The sequence below is a fragment of the Bombus vosnesenskii genome, unplaced genomic scaffold, assembly GCF_011952255.1.
Source record: "Bombus vosnesenskii isolate JDL3184/JDL3185 unplaced genomic scaffold, Bvos_JDL3184-5_v1.1 scf7180000013266, whole genome shotgun sequence".
In the NCBI taxonomy this organism is placed as follows: Eukaryota; Metazoa; Arthropoda; class Insecta; order Hymenoptera; family Apidae; genus Bombus; species Bombus vosnesenskii.
The window spans coordinates 1231374-1248333 of NW_022882926.1; the positions used below are offsets into that span (position 1 = coordinate 1231374).

Consider the following 16960-nt stretch of genomic DNA (forward strand, 5'->3'; position numbering starts at 1 on the left):
AATATAGGTAGTATCCTTAGTTACCTCGCGTGAGATGGTCCGTGCGGCTTCCTTCATCGTCTGACCGTCAAGGCCCTAAGCACCCAAGGCGTCAAGCACCTAAGATTCCACCATAAACTGAATCTTATTAGCCTTTAATCCTGCAAGTATTTTCGGTTTATGGCTGGTCCTTAGAACAGTCCTTAGGTTTATTGCACGTTCTTACAAATTACGGGGAAAACGGATATTTGTCTAACGGAAAAGCAGGTATTCCCATAAACAATATCGCCCATGAGACACGTTGGTAGGAGGCTTCTTTCTCCTATCTTCATTCCTAACGTTGGTCATAACCAATGGGCATCGCAGATCGTTACCCTCACTTTCCTAACGAAAAGTGTGAGCAATGAATCCGCTTTCTTCATACAACAAAGACACCCACTCCGGGCTTTCTTCCGTAATCACACAAGAACGAACTTCATTTGTTCTCATAACTACAAAGCAGTCACTTCATCTCTATACTTGCTCTCTAGACTTGTTCCACAGTACATTCAAGTAACAGTCAAATCTCGTCAGTTAGTTAACACCAACTCGAGTTAAAACACAGTTCAAGGAACAGCAGGAGTCAAAAGTCAAGCAAAATCGCCAAGTCGATGATGGTCAATCGACAGAAGATACATCATCACAGTCGCCAACATGAAATGAGTCTCAGGTTGTACTCATTCGTAGTTTGTCATTCCACATACGTATCCTTGTATCACATTGAAGTTGTTGGATAGTTGAAAATATACAGGGTGGTTGGTAACTGGTGGTACAAACGGAAAGGGGGTGATTCTACGCGAAAAAAGAAGTCGAAAATATAGAATAAAAATTTTTTGTTTGAGGCTTTGTTTTCGGGAAAATCGACTTTGAATTTTCCGTCGGTACGCGTGCGGTACGTTATAACGGATCTCACTGTAGATCGTTGTCTCGATGGAAAAATTTAAAAAAAAAAATTTAAAAAAATTTTTATTCTATATTTTCGACTTCTTCTTTCTCGTAGAATCACCCCCTTTCCGCTTGTACCACCAGTTATCAACCACCCTGTATATTAACCTGTTAATATCAGCGTTATATTCATTCAACCACCCTTATTATCTGAACCGAAATACGGGATCGAACGATTCGTGGCGTCGATTAGTCAAATCGTAACGGGAATTTACGATCCTAGTTGACGCGCTTCTTAGAGATCATCGCGTATCCCCGCGAACGGTCGAAAGTTCAAATACAGTTCAAAGACTACAATTGAGTAGATACATATTACAGAAGTATAGAATTCTATGCTTTATGCGCAATATGTCTTTTTCTATACCTTATTTGTAATTTCATAAAACAGTTTAGTTTCAATTCAAACCACTATTATACTAAATCGACAATATCGCATGCGATAAGAAAACTGTACAGGAATCAGGCGATCTCCAAAGCGTGAAAACGAAGAAGCATTGAATGTCATCTCTATTCTGTACCTCTTGTCAATTATCAACGATGTCAACAGGACTAAGAGTACTCTTATCGTTTGTCGATCACTAAGTCGGTTGCAACATTGTCTAGTTCCACATTCTCCCGCTTCTCCCGCTTCTCTCGCGCTGTAGTTTATTTCAATACTGAATCGATAATGTTGCATGTGACACGAAAATGGTAAGGAAGTCGTTACTTCCGAAATCCCATAAGAAAAAAAAGGCATAAAATCTATCCATCACATTCGTCACGTTATTTTTAATGTATCTAACGTAGTCTAAAGACAATTTTTAAAAAATGCTTGTTCTTCATAAATTTCTACATATAATATAATTTATACATTTTGTTCGAGTGGAACAAAAATTATTTAGAAAATATTTAACATTTTTTTTAAATAATACGAAGTAGTGTGTATAATTATGATGTATCTTTAAATTGTAATATACTATCATACTTAATGTACACATGTTTTTCAAAATCAAATGAAACTTAACAAAAAATAGCACTTATCGATTGATTATTAGAACATGATGGTAATCAGGAGCAACTTCACGATGGTGTGCTGTCTAAGAAATGGCGGATTGTTTTTACTCGAGGAAGTTGTAAAAATTTGAGCGTGAGACATGTGGGTGTTGTGACGATTCACGAGCAAATAGTCAATTAAACACTTCTATCGGCATGAGTGACCGCTTTTGGGAACCTTTAGCCGAAGTGTACATCGCAAAACAAGCTGAGTCTACTGACCCTGATCATTACATTTATTGTCTTTGCAGCAGAGTATTTATTCGGTAAATGCAGCTGCAACAGTATGACTCATTTATACTATTGAACATCACAGTTTCATTTTCATATCCTGTACCCCATACCGCGTTTACTCAATTCTTCAAAAATTAAAAATAATACCATTTTATCGATCAGTGGTGTGACACATGACCTAACCTTGACACCCACTCGAATGAGCTAGGTCACAATGTATTTTTTGAAAACTTAATAATTATTTTCCTTTGTTCAGCTATACATAATAGAAACGAAATAATGTTGTTTTCTTAAAAAATAGAGTTGTATAGAAGTTAACAGTCATTGAAAGTATTTTTTTGTTTTTCTGTTTGATTCTGCGAAATATCGATAATAAACAATTCGTATACCACGTGGGAATTACTTTCTACTTATTAAGCACTGAGATATTGTATCATATTGAACATCTAATTTATATAATAAAAACTATGTAAATTGATTTTTACCATTTTTTATAAGATAAATATAATTAAAGAATAATATAATAACATATATGTTGCTTTAAACTTATGTGAGGTGAATTTTTGTTTACTTTTAGACACCCAGAAGTTTATACTGGCCTTGCTCTAGAAGATGCTAGTAAAGATGAAGATATTGAGAGCGATTGTGTTGGAGAAATGTTAGACCTCCATAAAAGGTCTATTATAGAAACACAATCCATAGAGAAACACGATGTAAGAATGTTTTTTTGTTTTCTATTAGTTATTTTCAGTTAATTCGGTAACATTGGTATCTGTATTAGATTTCGATATAGCATTTGAACAAAAACATATTTTTTCTTCCTTAAAATTAGGAAGAACCAGTGAGCTGTTACTGCAGTGCATCACACACAGACAACAATTATTCCACAGATGAACATGACTCTGTTCGTGATTCGGCTCATCGTCCTACTGCACATTCCCTCACGCAAAAATTGGGCCTGCACCAGTCAGATTCAGGTGCAGACCTATCAGAATATCATGATCAACATGAGGCTAAAAGTATACAAAATCTATTGGCATCTTATGGGAAAACTTTTCAAAATACAGAGACTGAACTGGAAGATGAATTTGACAAAGTGAATGTAATTGCACAGCACCAAGAAGATAAAGATGTAGAATTTAAATGTAAAATAACAAACATTCACTCATCAGATCATCTTGCAGATAACATTGAAATTTTAAGTTATGATCCATCCATTTGTAATGAAAAGGAACTTCATACAGAAAATCCATCATGTATTTTAGAAGACAAAGATTTTGAGATACATAATATATTTAAAAATGTTTCTTTGAATGATACACAAACTTATAAGGAAGATGTCCAACTTAAGTACAACTGTGACCATAGCTCGTGTGACTATCCATACTATTCTATGTATTCTAAAACTAAGAGTATAATAGATATAGCATGGGAGAAATATTGGTCTAAAAATGGCGAACGTATAATTTGGACAACTTGGATTAGGAAATATGCAGATTATATAAATCCAGAATATTTGCAACAAAATGCTCATTTAATAAGTAATGAAAAGTTAGAAGTGAAAGATACTATTGAAAAATTTTCAGAGCAAAATACATGTTTTCCTAGTCAAGCACACAGAAATTGTGAACTTGATCGCTCAAATTTTGAGGGATTATTTAGCAAAAGTAGTAATGCTGGTAATAATGAAATAAAAGCAAAAGACATGTGTAGTATTAATTTTTCATTTGATGACATAAGCAAGCAAGAGATAAGTGACAAAGAAGCGGAAGATAATAGAAAGAAATTGACAAATTTTGAAGCATCACTGGAAACTGGAGATGGTTGGAATCCATTAAGTCCTTTTAGTATGGAAGAAAGTTACAACCAGCAATCTAATGCGGAAGATGAAAGACTTTTAACAAGGTGTGATTCTATTAACGAGTCAATAGCAAAAACAAATGCAACATCAGATTCTATGACAAATGTCACAAAGATGACTCTTACTAGTTCTAGTTGTGACTCTATTTCTACAAATTCATCTAGTCTCATCAGTTCTGTAACTAGTTCCATTGAAAGCAATATAACAAACACAAGTTCTGATCAAGATAATGATCAGGAATACACACCAGAAGATACTGATAAGTATTGGCAACATTTATGGAAAGAAAATTTCCAAATAGAGTACCAAAATCATTATAAACTATTTATAGAAAAATATAAAAGGGAGCAATCTGAAATTAGAAATCAAAGTTATAGCCAGGAATATAATGATATAGATATGAAAGAGGAAGGAAGTGATGAAAGTATAGACCAAGATTTTGCACAAAGGGAAATAGACACATCTAATGAAATTAATATTCCTGAAAGTAGAAGTGCACCTAATAAAAATTTTTCTTATTCTAAGAAAGATAAGACAAAAAAGAAGCGATTAATTATGGAATCAGTGGGAATGCTCATTCAAAATTTAACGGTAGAAGCAAAAGATAATGAAATTGATGCACATAAAAATGAAAAAATTAATGAAATGGAATGTTCACAAGAAGTTGAACATGATCAAACTTCAACTACAGAAAATGAAAATGGTGCAATTATTTCCAATGATACTAGTGGCAACAATAGTATTCAACGTAAATATTCTAATGATGGAGATGGAGATGAGCCCAATGAAGATAAACCTATAACTTTAAAACGGAGGTGCAGTGTAATTATATATGTTTATAATCTGTTAAAATATGTAATATTTATCTATATATCTTTTATTTTAGTCATGAGGCTGATTATGATGACACAGAAGAAGGCCTGGAATCAGTAAAAAAAGCATTTTCATTGATGGGATATACTTTCAACGAAAATTACGAACAATCTAATTTCCAAGGAGAAGTAGTATATAGAAAAAAAAATATTAGGTTACAAAATAGACAATTAAAAATGAAATATTATAAACCCAAGCCAATAAATAAACATATATACTTTGATGATAACGGAGTGGAAATTACTAACACTATAGATAAAGTAAATAATTTTTTTAAAAATAAAAACGTAGATATATAAGTATTTTATCTTTAGTGTTTTGTTTTACAGGTGAAGCATTATTTATCATACTGTCCTGTTTTGCCACCAGCAAAGACAGAATTACAACCCTCTGAAAAAGGTTCCTACACAGCACAATTGACGTCAAGTTCTGATGATGAATGTGATCATAGCCTTAAGTCAAAGTTACAAACAAAACGATTTGTATTTAGTAAACCAAGCACAAGTTCAATAGATTCAGGAGCAGATAAAAAACAATTTGATGATGTTCACGATACCTTAAACGTATTTGATAAACAGGGCAATGTTTTCCAAAGTATCAAAGATAATAATATATACTTTGATCAGGATGAAACAAGCGATTCCACAAAATGTGTACCAGAAAATCAAGTTTTCGAACAAGAGAACTTTGATGTATTAAATGTCAATATGGATATAGATGAAAACTATAGTAACAACGAAATACAAAGTATGAAATTATCAGATGAAGATAGCGTAAAGAAGACGCAAAAGAAAAAACGAAGGAAGCCACCCAAAAGAAATGTAAGCCTGCCAGTAGAAATAGACAATGATAAAACTTTAATGAAATATTGGTTCAAAAGATACCGCCTATTTAGCAAATTTGATCAAGGCATTAAATTGGATCGTGGTATGTTCTATGATATTATTTATATGTATAATAATAAAGATTTGTAATCTTCAAAAGACTAACAGTGAAATATTTTATAAATTATTCGATAATGTGCTTACGAACTTTTAAATTTTTATAATAAAATACTTTTTTTATTCTTTTCTTTATAGAGAGCTGGTACTCTGTAACACCAGAAAAAATTGCCGAGCACATAGCTCAACGATGCAAATGCGATACCGTGATCGATGCATTCTGTGGAGCAGGAGGGAACGCTATTCAATTTGCTTTTACATGTGAAAGAGGTGCGTTCGTTGCGTGTGGGTAATTAGCATAGAAACTCAATATCTTTATTTTTACAGTTTTCGCAATAGATATAGATCCAGCTAAAATCGAAATTGCTCGAAATAATGCTCGAGTTTATGGTGTTGAAGACAGAATAGAATTCATTGTTGGAGATTTTATTAAACTCGCATCAAAGTTAAGCGCAGATGTTGTGTTTCTAAGTCCTCCATGGGGAGGACCTGAATATGTCAAGAATGGAACATTTGATCTCAATAATATTATGCATCCCATTGGTGGTGTAAATTTATTTAATATAGCAAGAAAAATCACAGATCATGTGGCCTACTTTCTACCTAGAAATGTAGATACAATGCAGGTAAATTTTTATAATTCAAGGAGATTCGAAAAATTTCGATATTCTATGTTACTTTACTTTATAATGCACTATACATCAATTGCTTTTATTTATATATATACAAATTTACAGCTTGCCATGTTAGCCGCAGTAGGTGGTGGTGTAGAAGTGGAACAAAACTTTCTTGACAGAAAGCTAATAGCTTTAACAGCTTATTATGGCGAACTGCCCAGAGACTGTTAGTTGTGATACGAGGTGTAATTTCCGGGAAGATCCACATCAGTTGCTTAAAAAAAGGAGCTTCTCACGTTTTATGAATAATTAGCTGTAAATAATAACCTGTATCAATTTGCTTAGGATGTCCTTAAAAACAGTATTTTTTATTTCACTTCACGTTTTTTTTACAAAATACATATAAAAAGGCAACTGTATTATATGCTATAATTTATATATTTTTTATTTTATATATATAGTTAAATATATTTTAAAACTTTCCTATTGGATTTTTTAAAAATAATATGTTTACATATGTCCACCAGTTACCATTTTCACAAATCTCGCACTTAAGCAAATTGATACCGTAATTCCAATTTGTGGGGACATATTTGTGAAATCCAATAATTAATATATGAAATCTTTTAAAAAGATTTTAAATTGAATCTTCCATAGCAATAAGTATTATTTTTACCTGATGAATAATTAAGTCAAAAATATCAGAGCATTTCTCTTTAGTCCATCATGTAAAATATTATTTTACTCGTATTGTAAACCATACGAGACATTGTAATTTACATTTTACAACGGTTCCCAGATTATTTTACAATTTTTATGTACACTTCTACTAATTTCTTATTAATTATCAATAAATACATTCAAAATCTTAAAAATGTGTTTAAATATATAGTAAATTACATTCTTAGTAAAATTTAAAATAAAATATCTCAAAATTACATTCTTTTAACTATAAAATCTTGTTTCAAGACAAAATAACAATTTTTTGAACAAATATAAACATAGAAACCGTGAATGCAATTAACTGATTGAATGTGCATATGTTCTCATTTCTTTAAAATAATGTACAAAATTAAAATTTTTTTCAAACGAAAACACTTAAATTGTTATTGTTTGTGTTTGCTGATATAGTGTACAATTCCAAAAATAGAATCAGATTTAGAATTTAAAAAAATTAATATATTAATTCTAATTTCTTGTCAAAAGAAAACAAATTGATTCATACCTTCTAAGTAACGTGTGACTAGCATTTCTTCATTTACTTTGAAGTATAAATTTCTAGGTGTTTTCAAATATACAGGAATATTTTAATTAGCAACTTAATATTCCGTATTTCATGTATCAACATTAATAGTTGTTGCGCCTGATTCCTCAGGTTCTGCAGGTATAGTTATACCACCTGTGTCTATACTTTCTTCCTCTTCCCTTGGAATTTTTAAAAAACAATGCATTGTTTCTTCATCTTCTTGTTCAATTGCTGAGTTACTTTTAGTTCTACATTCTCTTGTTGGCAGTGAACCTTCAAGATGTTTCGATGGTATCTGTATCGTAATCGTTTGTGATGTACCGTCTGCAGACGTTGAGGAAGACATTAAATTTGCTTCTAAAGTATCGCCCACTTTTGAAAAGGCACCTAAGCAACTATAAATCAATTGTGCCGCCGCAATATTACCAGGAAAAACTTCGACATTTTCACTATCTGAAAAAGTATATAATTTTATTTTTTTTTATATATCCATTAATTCTATTAAATACAAAATTGAAACATACCTTTTTTTTGCATATTCGCTTTGATTAATCCCTTTTCATGGTCTCTTACATGTTGTATATAACTTTGATTTTTAACAGTTTTGAAAGGACATAGGTCACATGTAAATAAACCAGAAAGTAAAGGATGTCTAGATTTCAAATGATTTTTATAACTACTACTTTGTATTGCTGTATAAGAACAATGAGGGCATTTATAAGGTCTAAAACCTGAAAATATTATTTATACTTGTAATTTTTAAATACATCCTTGTACTATACACATCTTTTTCATCATTTCACATCTTTATTATCATGCATACCTGTGTGTTGCATAATATGACGTCGTAACGTATTGTGATCACCTGTTTTATATTCGCAAAGTTCACAACTAAAGGGTTTGTCACCAGTGTGTTGTCGTAAATGCATTTGCAACATTGCTTTTCTAGCGCTAGAATGTCCACAAACATTACAAACATATGGTCGCAATTTTGAGTGGACTGCTTGAATATGACTCTTCAAGCATTTGGAATTAGCATAAGTTTTTCCACACATATCACATTTTTTTGAAGTATACCACCGCGTTACTTCCAATGTTTTGCGATCCAAATGCATAACTCTATGATTACGCAATTGACTGGCTTGTTTAAAACATTTACCACATTCTGAACATTCATACTCGCGTGTCTCACTATGCACACGCATATGAGTTAAAAGTTTGACCATTGTTGCACTTTTATATGCTTTACATATTTTACAAGTAAATAATCCTATGTCTAAGAAAACACACATAGTAAAAATCACGTTTTAATATTTTATTGTCCAGATATAGATATTAGATACTTACCAATTTGATGCTTTTTCCATAAATGTAAGCTACACTGTCTCCATTTGGTAAATTTCATATCACGGCAAACGCTACATTTAAATGCTGTTCCATTTTGTGATTCTGTATGACAAAGTGCATGTTGCTGCATTGTTTCCTCTGTACAAAATTTGTATGGACATCCTCTATATGAACACCTAGCAAAATATACAATTTAATGAGTAAGTAAAATAGATAATAGATTTAAAAGATTGATATACACGATTGATATAACATAAGAATAATATATATACTTTATGTTTCTTTCCATTAATTCGATCATTTTTTTATTGAGCATATATTCAGAATTTAGAGGTTTTTGAATTTTAACTTGACGTTTTATATCATTACTTTCAACACTCTGTCCTATACACTCTAATAACCCAGAATCTTTTGAATCATCTGTTATATTTTCTTTACCACCTCTATTGGCTCCTGTGTCTGTTAATTGATGATCCTAAAATAAAAAACATTAATATGATATCTTTATATTTACTTTCCTTTATAACAGACCAGATAAATTTTAAATAATTACATTTATCATGTGTTCTTTACAATCTTCAATAGAAGGAAAGCAATTAGAACATTCTCCACACATATATAACAATTTTACTTCATCTGTAATCTTAGATTCTTCTTTTATCTGAAAGATGCAATATCAATGTAAGTATTTGGAGAGAAATAATTAATATTGTAACTCACCTCTATATCCACTTTAGGATTTACATGCGTTTTCTGAAAATGCTGTAATAATTGTGTTTTGTCTTGAGTGGTATAAGTACATATCTTACATTTAAATGCTGTTACAACTTCCACAAAATCATTAGCATTTACATTATGTTTCTCAATTATAAAATTTTTTTCATTTTGACCAGTAATAATTTCATATTGTTCTTGAGAATGTTCATCAATATTTCCAATTACTAATCCTTCGTTGGTAATGTACTGTGGTTCACAATTATCATCTTCTTTAGGTAGCAACACTGTTTTTTCTTGCGATTCATTTTCATCTATTACTTGACTAAAATCTAATTCTTGTAATTCTCCATTTTGAAACGCATAAACCTGACCATCTAAGCAAATTAAAGAAATTGATTCATCATCTTTTTCTACTTGTGGTTCATTTATAAGATTAATTGTATTTTGTTCTTGAGTGGTTGATACAGCTTTTGATATATCTATAGCTGGATCTGATACAGTTTGTAAAATATATCTAGTGCCATTTATTTCATAACTTAAATATGAAGAATCTTCAACACTTCTTTCCTCATTCATGGTGATGATATTTAATTAAATCATACCGTTATAAAATTCTTGACGTTTAAATTAATAGTAACATCTTGTCTGTAATACAAGTATAATTTACAATTAATTAATAACAAATATTTATTTCCGCCTATTATACAAGGATTCTAAACATAACTAACAAAGCAAAATTTGATATTGTTAGACATAGAAACTAGAATATATATCCAATAATATACTAATATTCTCGCACGGAGATTTTAAGAGTACATATATATAGCACAGTCTATTCAATAACACAATATTCAATATTTATTTACTTGAATTATACATTACCTGTTTAATATAAAATTTTATAAACTACACTAAACGTATGCATCACTATATTCAAAGTATACAAAATAAATGAATTATTTATAATTACATTTTGAAATGCCGATATTTGTATAAATTAATGAAGAGGTTATCTTAAGGTCGATTCGTAACATGACTTAAAAATGTAATTCTTCTAACAATAATTGAAGTTAAGCTGTTATATTTTAACGACGTAAAATAAAAGCTTTCACAAATTATCATTTCTCCGTAATTAAGTATATTCATAACTGTTCAAATTCGAAAATCATGTTACGCGAAAGTAACTCGCGCGTTCTATGCGTCTGGTTCGAGATTTCAAAATGGGGCTTCAAAATTTTGAGCGGAAATATTTAATATATATACAAGGAGAGAATATTACTTACGAGAAAATTATTTAAGTCAAGTGATGAACAAGAATACTGAAAAAATGACATAAACGTCAAATTTTAATACATTATCCATGAGATCCGTGATATTCCACCATCTTGCATCACGTCATACCGCGAAATTTAGCACAATCTAGTAAAACGAGGGATATCTGATATTTCATTTGGCAATAATTTAAAATTCATTTTTTTCTTTTTTATTTGTATTTTATTGCGCTTTATAAAATAGTACTATTTAAGAAATATATATATATATCATATTGTGTTATATTTTATATTTTACAAATGACTTAATGTATTAGATACTAAGCATAAATGTTATGAAATTTTATACAAATATCTACATATGTATATGGATGTTTACATAATTGTAGTAATAATGAATATTAGCACAATAAAAGAAATACATGTAATTATAAAATAAAAAGCAACTTACATTTTACTGTTCTCTCATTGGATGTACACTAGGAGTTCTTTCAGCATTTTGTCTAGCAATTTCAGGGAAGAACTGTGAATTATATTTTTGTTTTATAATGGGTTTGGGAGGAGTCTTTGGTGCTACTGTTGGAACTGGATCTCCTCTCAATTTAGCCAATAAAGCTTCTGTCCTTAATTTCTCAGTTTGTTCTCTTAACAATCTCTCTGCTCTTAACTTCTCTACATCTATACTCGGTTTTTCTACATTTTGTCTTTCTTTATTTTTATGTTTCTTATGTTTTTTAGATTTTTTATGTCTGTGTTTTTTCGAAAATTTTTCGTGATCTGAATCATCACTTTCATCTGAATCATCTCTTTTCCTTTTAATAGTTTCTGTTCTAATTTTTATACATTTTTCTATAGAGCCAGATCCCATTATATTTAAATATTTCTTTATATCATGAATGGGATCATGTAATGTCTTCTTTTCAACTTGTACTTCTACATCCTTTCCTGTGTCTCTCAATCTTTCAGGTAACTCTTCATACCAATTTTTCCTACCTGTTGCTTCATTAGTATCTTGTCCAAGATATGTAAGATATCCAATCTGTTTCTCATACTTTTCTTTTTCTTCCTTTTTTTCTTTTTCATGTTCTGCATTAGGTTTATTATAATCAAGTTTTCCTTGTTCAAGTTCAGCAAAAAAATTAACATGATCCCATTTTGAAGATGAGGCATCTGTATCACTTTTCAATGCTTCTGTTCGTCCATCGTATTTTGCTCTGGCTTTCTCTCTCAAAAGATTAATTCTAGCTTCAGTTTCCTAGAAAAGTATTTCAAACTCCATTGATTACATAAGCAATGAACAATTAGCTTCTGTTTTATTCTTATTCATACATACTGCTTTTTGAATTCGTTCCTGTTTAAGTCTTTCTTCTTCTGCAGCTTTTGCTTCATCACGTCGTACACGAGCAATGTTTTCCTTAGTACGTACATGCCACCTAAAAGGAATAATTTTTATAATTATTTTAATGTACCTAAAGAAAATATTCATTATATACGAATTCATTTTAATTATACCTTTTCTTTGGTAAAATGTTCATTTTTAAAGTGTAATTACTTTTAATGAAAAACACAAATTCTTTATTGAAAACAAATTAAAATTAGATATCCTTATAACTCTATTTATTTTTAATTTTATTAATAGATCCTTTTAAGAAATCGTGTTAAATGTATATAAATGTATACAGATAATAATCGTGTATTTTGATAGAAATCACAAATTACTACAAAAGTTTTGATAAATTTAGGTTATGTGTTCTAAGAGCGTGCGCCATTTCTGATTCTAACAACACAATTGCACGCTGCTTCAAATTCTAGCGTCTTGTTTTTATAGGACTTATAAAAAATTCGGAGAGTTTTCTATTTTATCATTTTTTAAATATGTAAGTACAAAATTTTCATCAAAAATAACAATAATTTCACAATTATACGATACATAAGTTTTTAATATATTCCCAATATTTATATATATAAAGTTAACCTCAACATTTAATATAATTGTCAAACAGTATCTCATTTAATTTAATTTTTGCTATTATGTATTATATTTGCATATATATTTTAGGTGATATATCTATTTATATTTATTGAAATTGTTGTTTTAAATATTTATAACAATATATGCACTGTGTAATATATTTTGCAGAAATTAAGGAAAAATACTACACAATGGCTGCAACAATGCCAATAAATCCAAAACCATTTCTAAATGGTTTAACTGGAAAACCAGTTATGGTAAAATTAAAATGGGGCCATGAATATAAAGGTTATCTTGTTTCCGTCGATGGATATATGAATTTACAATTAGCTAATACAGAGGAACATATAGAAGGAAATTGTACTGGCAACCTTGGTGAAGTCTTAATCAGATGTAATAATGTAATGTATATAAGAGGCGTGGAAGAGGAAGATGAAGAAGGAGAAATGAAGGACTAGTTCCCATAATGTTTATAAATCAATTTAGGATAATACTTTTTATTTTTAAGTAAGATTAAGTACAATTACGTAAGACTAAAAATTAATAAAGCAAATTGTTTTTTAAACCTATGTAAATTTATTTATCAGCAACAATACATTCATATTTATATCACAATAGTTTATTTCAATAGCACAGTGTACCATAAAATTACACCAATAAGGTACAATATTTATACATATGTTTAATGACATTTTGGGACATTTGTTACAATAGGTTTCGGCCTAGACTTAAAAATTAATTTCTTCTTTACAATTGCTTTAATAACGTATGCCGTTTTTACTTCGGAAGTATTAGCTGTATTAGTTTCCTCATTCTTCTTTTTAACTAAAACTGCAAATGGTTTTTGAAGCGCCATTTCTTTTCCTTGTAATACATGAATGCCGATTATAAGTATAGGTGTACCAGATTTTGTAAAGTGTAAATCTCCGATATATACATTCGTAATATTCACGCAATTAAATTTTAAATCACCTTGTAACTCAACAATCGCCCATTCCTCACATTCACCATCTCTAAAAAAATAGCAAAAAAGCACTTTTTATTTGTGACAAATATAAAAATAATCAATATTTCTGAAACTTAAGTAATAAGTAATACTTTTTTATTGGTACGATCATACTGAGTTTTGGCGGTAAGTGGTGTTTACACACATATGTATGTGAGATATACATATATGCATAACTAAGTATGAGTAAAGTTACTAGAACATGAAGTATAAGCTTAGGTCGAGTTTGCACTAAAAAATGAAACAAATATAACTACAATTTGTAACAATCACTATTTATTGTCAGATAATTAGGTTTAAATTTTAAACAATGGTTTTAGATTGCAAATATTATATGATGTATGTAGTATTACATAAATAATTTTCTGTATTGGAATGCCATTACAAAACAGAAGTAATAGCTTTGCTGTTTAGTAATGAATCAATCAATTTAATAATATTACATATTTCATATACTTACATCTTTTAAAATAATATCTTGAGTAATAAAAATGTTACTGAAACATTTATAATATCAAAGTTTCTAATTTCAATCTCTTTTATCTAATATATTATGTCTGAAAAATGCGACAAATTTAAATGTTTGCAACTATTTGTTAACCAACACTTGAATAAAATTACATTCCTAAAAAATGATATCGTTATAATTCAATAATTTAAACTGCAGCAATGGTAATAAAATAGTAAAGTTCAACATATGTATTTTATATAATTTTACTTGCATGTCAAATAATACATAAACCCAAAAACGTCTGTCAAACGATATCGATTTATAATTTCTTCTTAAAAAGATATTTTTATTCTTTCGTTATCTGACAATGCAAGTTCGTAATTGCAAACACAATATATATAGCTGTATGTATAGCTGCTTACAATTGGAATATTCATGCAAGAATGTTTTATTTGCATATATATCTATGTATGTATATATGTGCATTTTGTATATTTACTGTAGATGTAGAAAGCATATTTTCATTAGTATATTCTCATTCAAATATGAAAACAATATAATGGGGTTGTTGTCTTGGTCCTGTGCTTGACAATATAAAAGTGCAGAGGAACAATCCTTTGTTTTTTAAATGGATACCCCAACTTCTAGTACTTTTTGATATATTACCTTATGTGAGAAAATGTCATACATTACAGTTACACATCCTCTTCATCCGTAACATGTACATTTGCATATGTATATGTAAGAATATTACTCATTACTAGCAATATAAACTTACATATGCATGTGTAAGAATGTACCAATTGTCCTATAAGGACTTGTATGTCATTTTATTACTATAAACATTTGATCTAAATATATTATTATACGACATAGATGTTAGAGGAATTGGTTTTAAAATATTAGCAACTGATTGTCATTTAGGGTATTACATTGGACCTTCTATCATACTAATTTTCATTGTACAATAATAAATGCTGCGTCCAAAGCACAAAAGTGCCAAGAGAAATGCACCTGAAAATAAAATTTTAAAAACAAACCTAGTAAAAAAGACAACTTATTACTTGAATAATATGTAAATGTAAATAAATGTTTATATGCAAGAAGTTTATATATTCAATTAATAATTCAATTTGAACAAATTTTATCATACTCACCAACATAAGCTACATAAATTCCACCACTAGTTTTTGCATATGCATGTGTTCCAACCTAAAAATAAAGTGGTATAAATTGTAATCTGTTTTAAAATATATCTAAATTACCATAAATCTTCATTATGTAATTTTTTTAATATATCAGGTGTTATAAAAATACTTACAGTCACAGCTATTGCAATTACTAAGGCTATTAATCCAACAATAGTGAATGCAATACCTCGACCTCTAGCAAAATCTGGACCAACAGAAGATATTTTTCGGCAATGTGGACATCGAGCCAAAGCATTATTTAAGGTATTAAACTAAAGAATGTAATAACACATATATTAATTATTAAGATATTTCAATCATATAAAATGTTCTTATGTAAATCCTTACCAAAAATGTGTCATGACAGTGACCACAGCATACCCTACACATTCCAGGCATAGATAAAACAGGTGGTGTAATTGGGCTTGGAGCAAGATTAATAATACGTTTACAGTTTGGCCTTGGACAAGCAATACGTTGTGAAGAACTCTTACATATTAATAAACAATTACATGGGCAACGGACATATTTCTTTCCAGGAGGTGCATTTCGTATGGGCTAAAAAAGTGATTTATGGCTTTCATTTCCGATATGAGAATGAACTCCAGTGAATTAAATTACTTTGATAACATACTGTAGCTTCATTACATTGACAGCATTTAACAACATGTTGATCTCTTTTACCAGAAATATCTATCATAGCTTGACAAACCCTACAAGTGACCATAGGCTTGCCACATTGACTACTTGATTCGTATGGAGGTGGCACTTCATCAGGACCTATTGCAGATACTGTACTAACAGTCGATTCCACTTCATCTAAAGTAAAATGTAGTAGAGGTAACCATAAGCAATCGGATTAAACAAACTTAATTCTTCCGTGATCAAAATCGAATATTATTTACCAACGAAATCGCTGCCGTGTGAACTATAAGTGACATTTTCATTTTTTAACAACGGCTGTCGTTCGCCCTTCTTCCCGTCTCCCATGTCGATCTATTAATTTACCCCTTAATGACAACAATTTATTTCAAGTATTGTTTGACAGTACTCCCGGTGCTTCGATGACAAGGATGACAAAATAAAAATTTTTCTAACACCCTGCGTGGTTCTGTCTGTTCATAGAACAGAAACTATTCACCGAAACGAGATATACATTGGTTTCAACATTACGGATCTTTAATGGATTGGTTTAGGAATCCTACAGGCATTGTAACATTTTCACAGGTTGGCTACCCT

General features: G+C 30.0%; 6 protein-coding genes across 12 annotated transcripts; 2 read left to right on the forward strand and 4 right to left on the reverse strand.

Annotated features, from left to right (window-relative positions):
• Positions 1-1985: 1985 nt before the first annotated feature.
• LOC117230170 (trimethylguanosine synthase) lies at positions 1986-7147 on the forward strand. 2 transcript variants are annotated; one of them, XM_033487306.1, is made up of 8 exons: positions 1986-2261; positions 2807-2942; positions 3062-4905; positions 4977-5223; positions 5278-5890; positions 6043-6174; positions 6232-6530; positions 6642-7147. In XM_033487306.1, the coding sequence occupies exons 1-8, from the start codon at positions 2152-2154 to the stop codon at positions 6750-6752; spliced, it is 3492 nt and encodes a 1163-aa protein (XP_033343197.1). In that variant the 5' UTR covers positions 1986-2151; the 3' UTR covers positions 6753-7147. The 2 variants fall into 2 exon arrangements, with proteins under 2 accessions (XP_033343197.1, XP_033343198.1); XM_033487307.1 differs by having other exon boundaries at positions 1990-2261; positions 5293-5890.
• LOC117230171 (zinc finger protein 836-like) lies at positions 6564-11244 on the reverse strand. 5 transcript variants are annotated; one of them, XR_004492719.1, is made up of 9 exons: positions 11115-11244; positions 9835-10476; positions 9668-9775; positions 9387-9589; positions 9115-9290; positions 8591-9043; positions 8292-8498; positions 7747-8220; positions 6564-6795 (listed from the first exon to the last, which is right to left on the reverse strand). XR_004492719.1 is itself a non-coding variant. In XM_033487309.1 (8 exons), exons 2-8 carry the CDS (start codon positions 10405-10407, stop codon positions 8217-8219), a joined length of 1725 nt encoding a protein of 574 aa, XP_033343200.1. In that variant the 5' UTR covers positions 10408-10476; positions 11115-11244; the 3' UTR covers positions 8093-8216. The 5 variants fall into 5 exon arrangements, 2 of the variants coding, with proteins under 2 accessions (XP_033343199.1, XP_033343200.1); XR_004492721.1 differs by lacking the exon at positions 11115-11244 and adding an exon at positions 10802-11058; XR_004492720.1 differs by lacking the exon at positions 11115-11244 and adding an exon at positions 10714-10787.
• On the reverse strand, positions 11121-12789 carry LOC117230172 (leukocyte receptor cluster member 1 homolog). Of its 2 annotated transcripts, XM_033487311.1 has the most exons (4): positions 12615-12789; positions 12436-12535; positions 11554-12357; positions 11121-11250 (listed from the first exon to the last, which is right to left on the reverse strand). In XM_033487311.1, exons 1-3 carry the CDS (start codon positions 12635-12637, stop codon positions 11557-11559), a joined length of 924 nt encoding a protein of 307 aa, XP_033343202.1. In that variant the 5' UTR covers positions 12638-12789; the 3' UTR covers positions 11121-11250; positions 11554-11556. The 2 variants fall into 2 exon arrangements, with proteins under 2 accessions (XP_033343202.1, XP_033343201.1); XM_033487310.1 differs by lacking the exon at positions 11121-11250 and having other exon boundaries at positions 11303-12357.
• Positions 12790-12851: 62 nt separating this feature from the next.
• On the forward strand, positions 12852-13687 carry LOC117230176 (small nuclear ribonucleoprotein F). The gene is made up of 2 exons (XM_033487317.1): positions 12852-12979; positions 13243-13687. Exon 2 carries the CDS (start codon positions 13266-13268, stop codon positions 13530-13532), a length of 267 nt encoding a protein of 88 aa, XP_033343208.1. The 5' UTR covers positions 12852-12979; positions 13243-13265; the 3' UTR covers positions 13533-13687.
• On the reverse strand, positions 13630-14628 carry LOC117230175 (chromosome transmission fidelity protein 8 homolog). The gene is made up of 2 exons (XM_033487316.1): positions 14173-14628; positions 13630-14087 (listed from the first exon to the last, which is right to left on the reverse strand). The coding sequence occupies exons 1-2, from the start codon at positions 14244-14246 to the stop codon at positions 13757-13759; spliced, it is 405 nt and encodes a 134-aa protein (XP_033343207.1). The 5' UTR covers positions 14247-14628; the 3' UTR covers positions 13630-13756.
• A 152-nt stretch (positions 14629-14780) lies between these two features.
• LOC117230173 (type 1 phosphatidylinositol 4,5-bisphosphate 4-phosphatase) lies at positions 14781-16960 on the reverse strand. The gene is made up of 6 exons (XM_033487313.1): positions 16627-16960; positions 16356-16540; positions 16070-16279; positions 15853-15993; positions 15689-15743; positions 14781-15545 (listed from the first exon to the last, which is right to left on the reverse strand). The coding sequence occupies exons 1-6, from the start codon at positions 16709-16711 to the stop codon at positions 15460-15462; spliced, it is 762 nt and encodes a 253-aa protein (XP_033343204.1). The 5' UTR covers positions 16712-16960; the 3' UTR covers positions 14781-15459.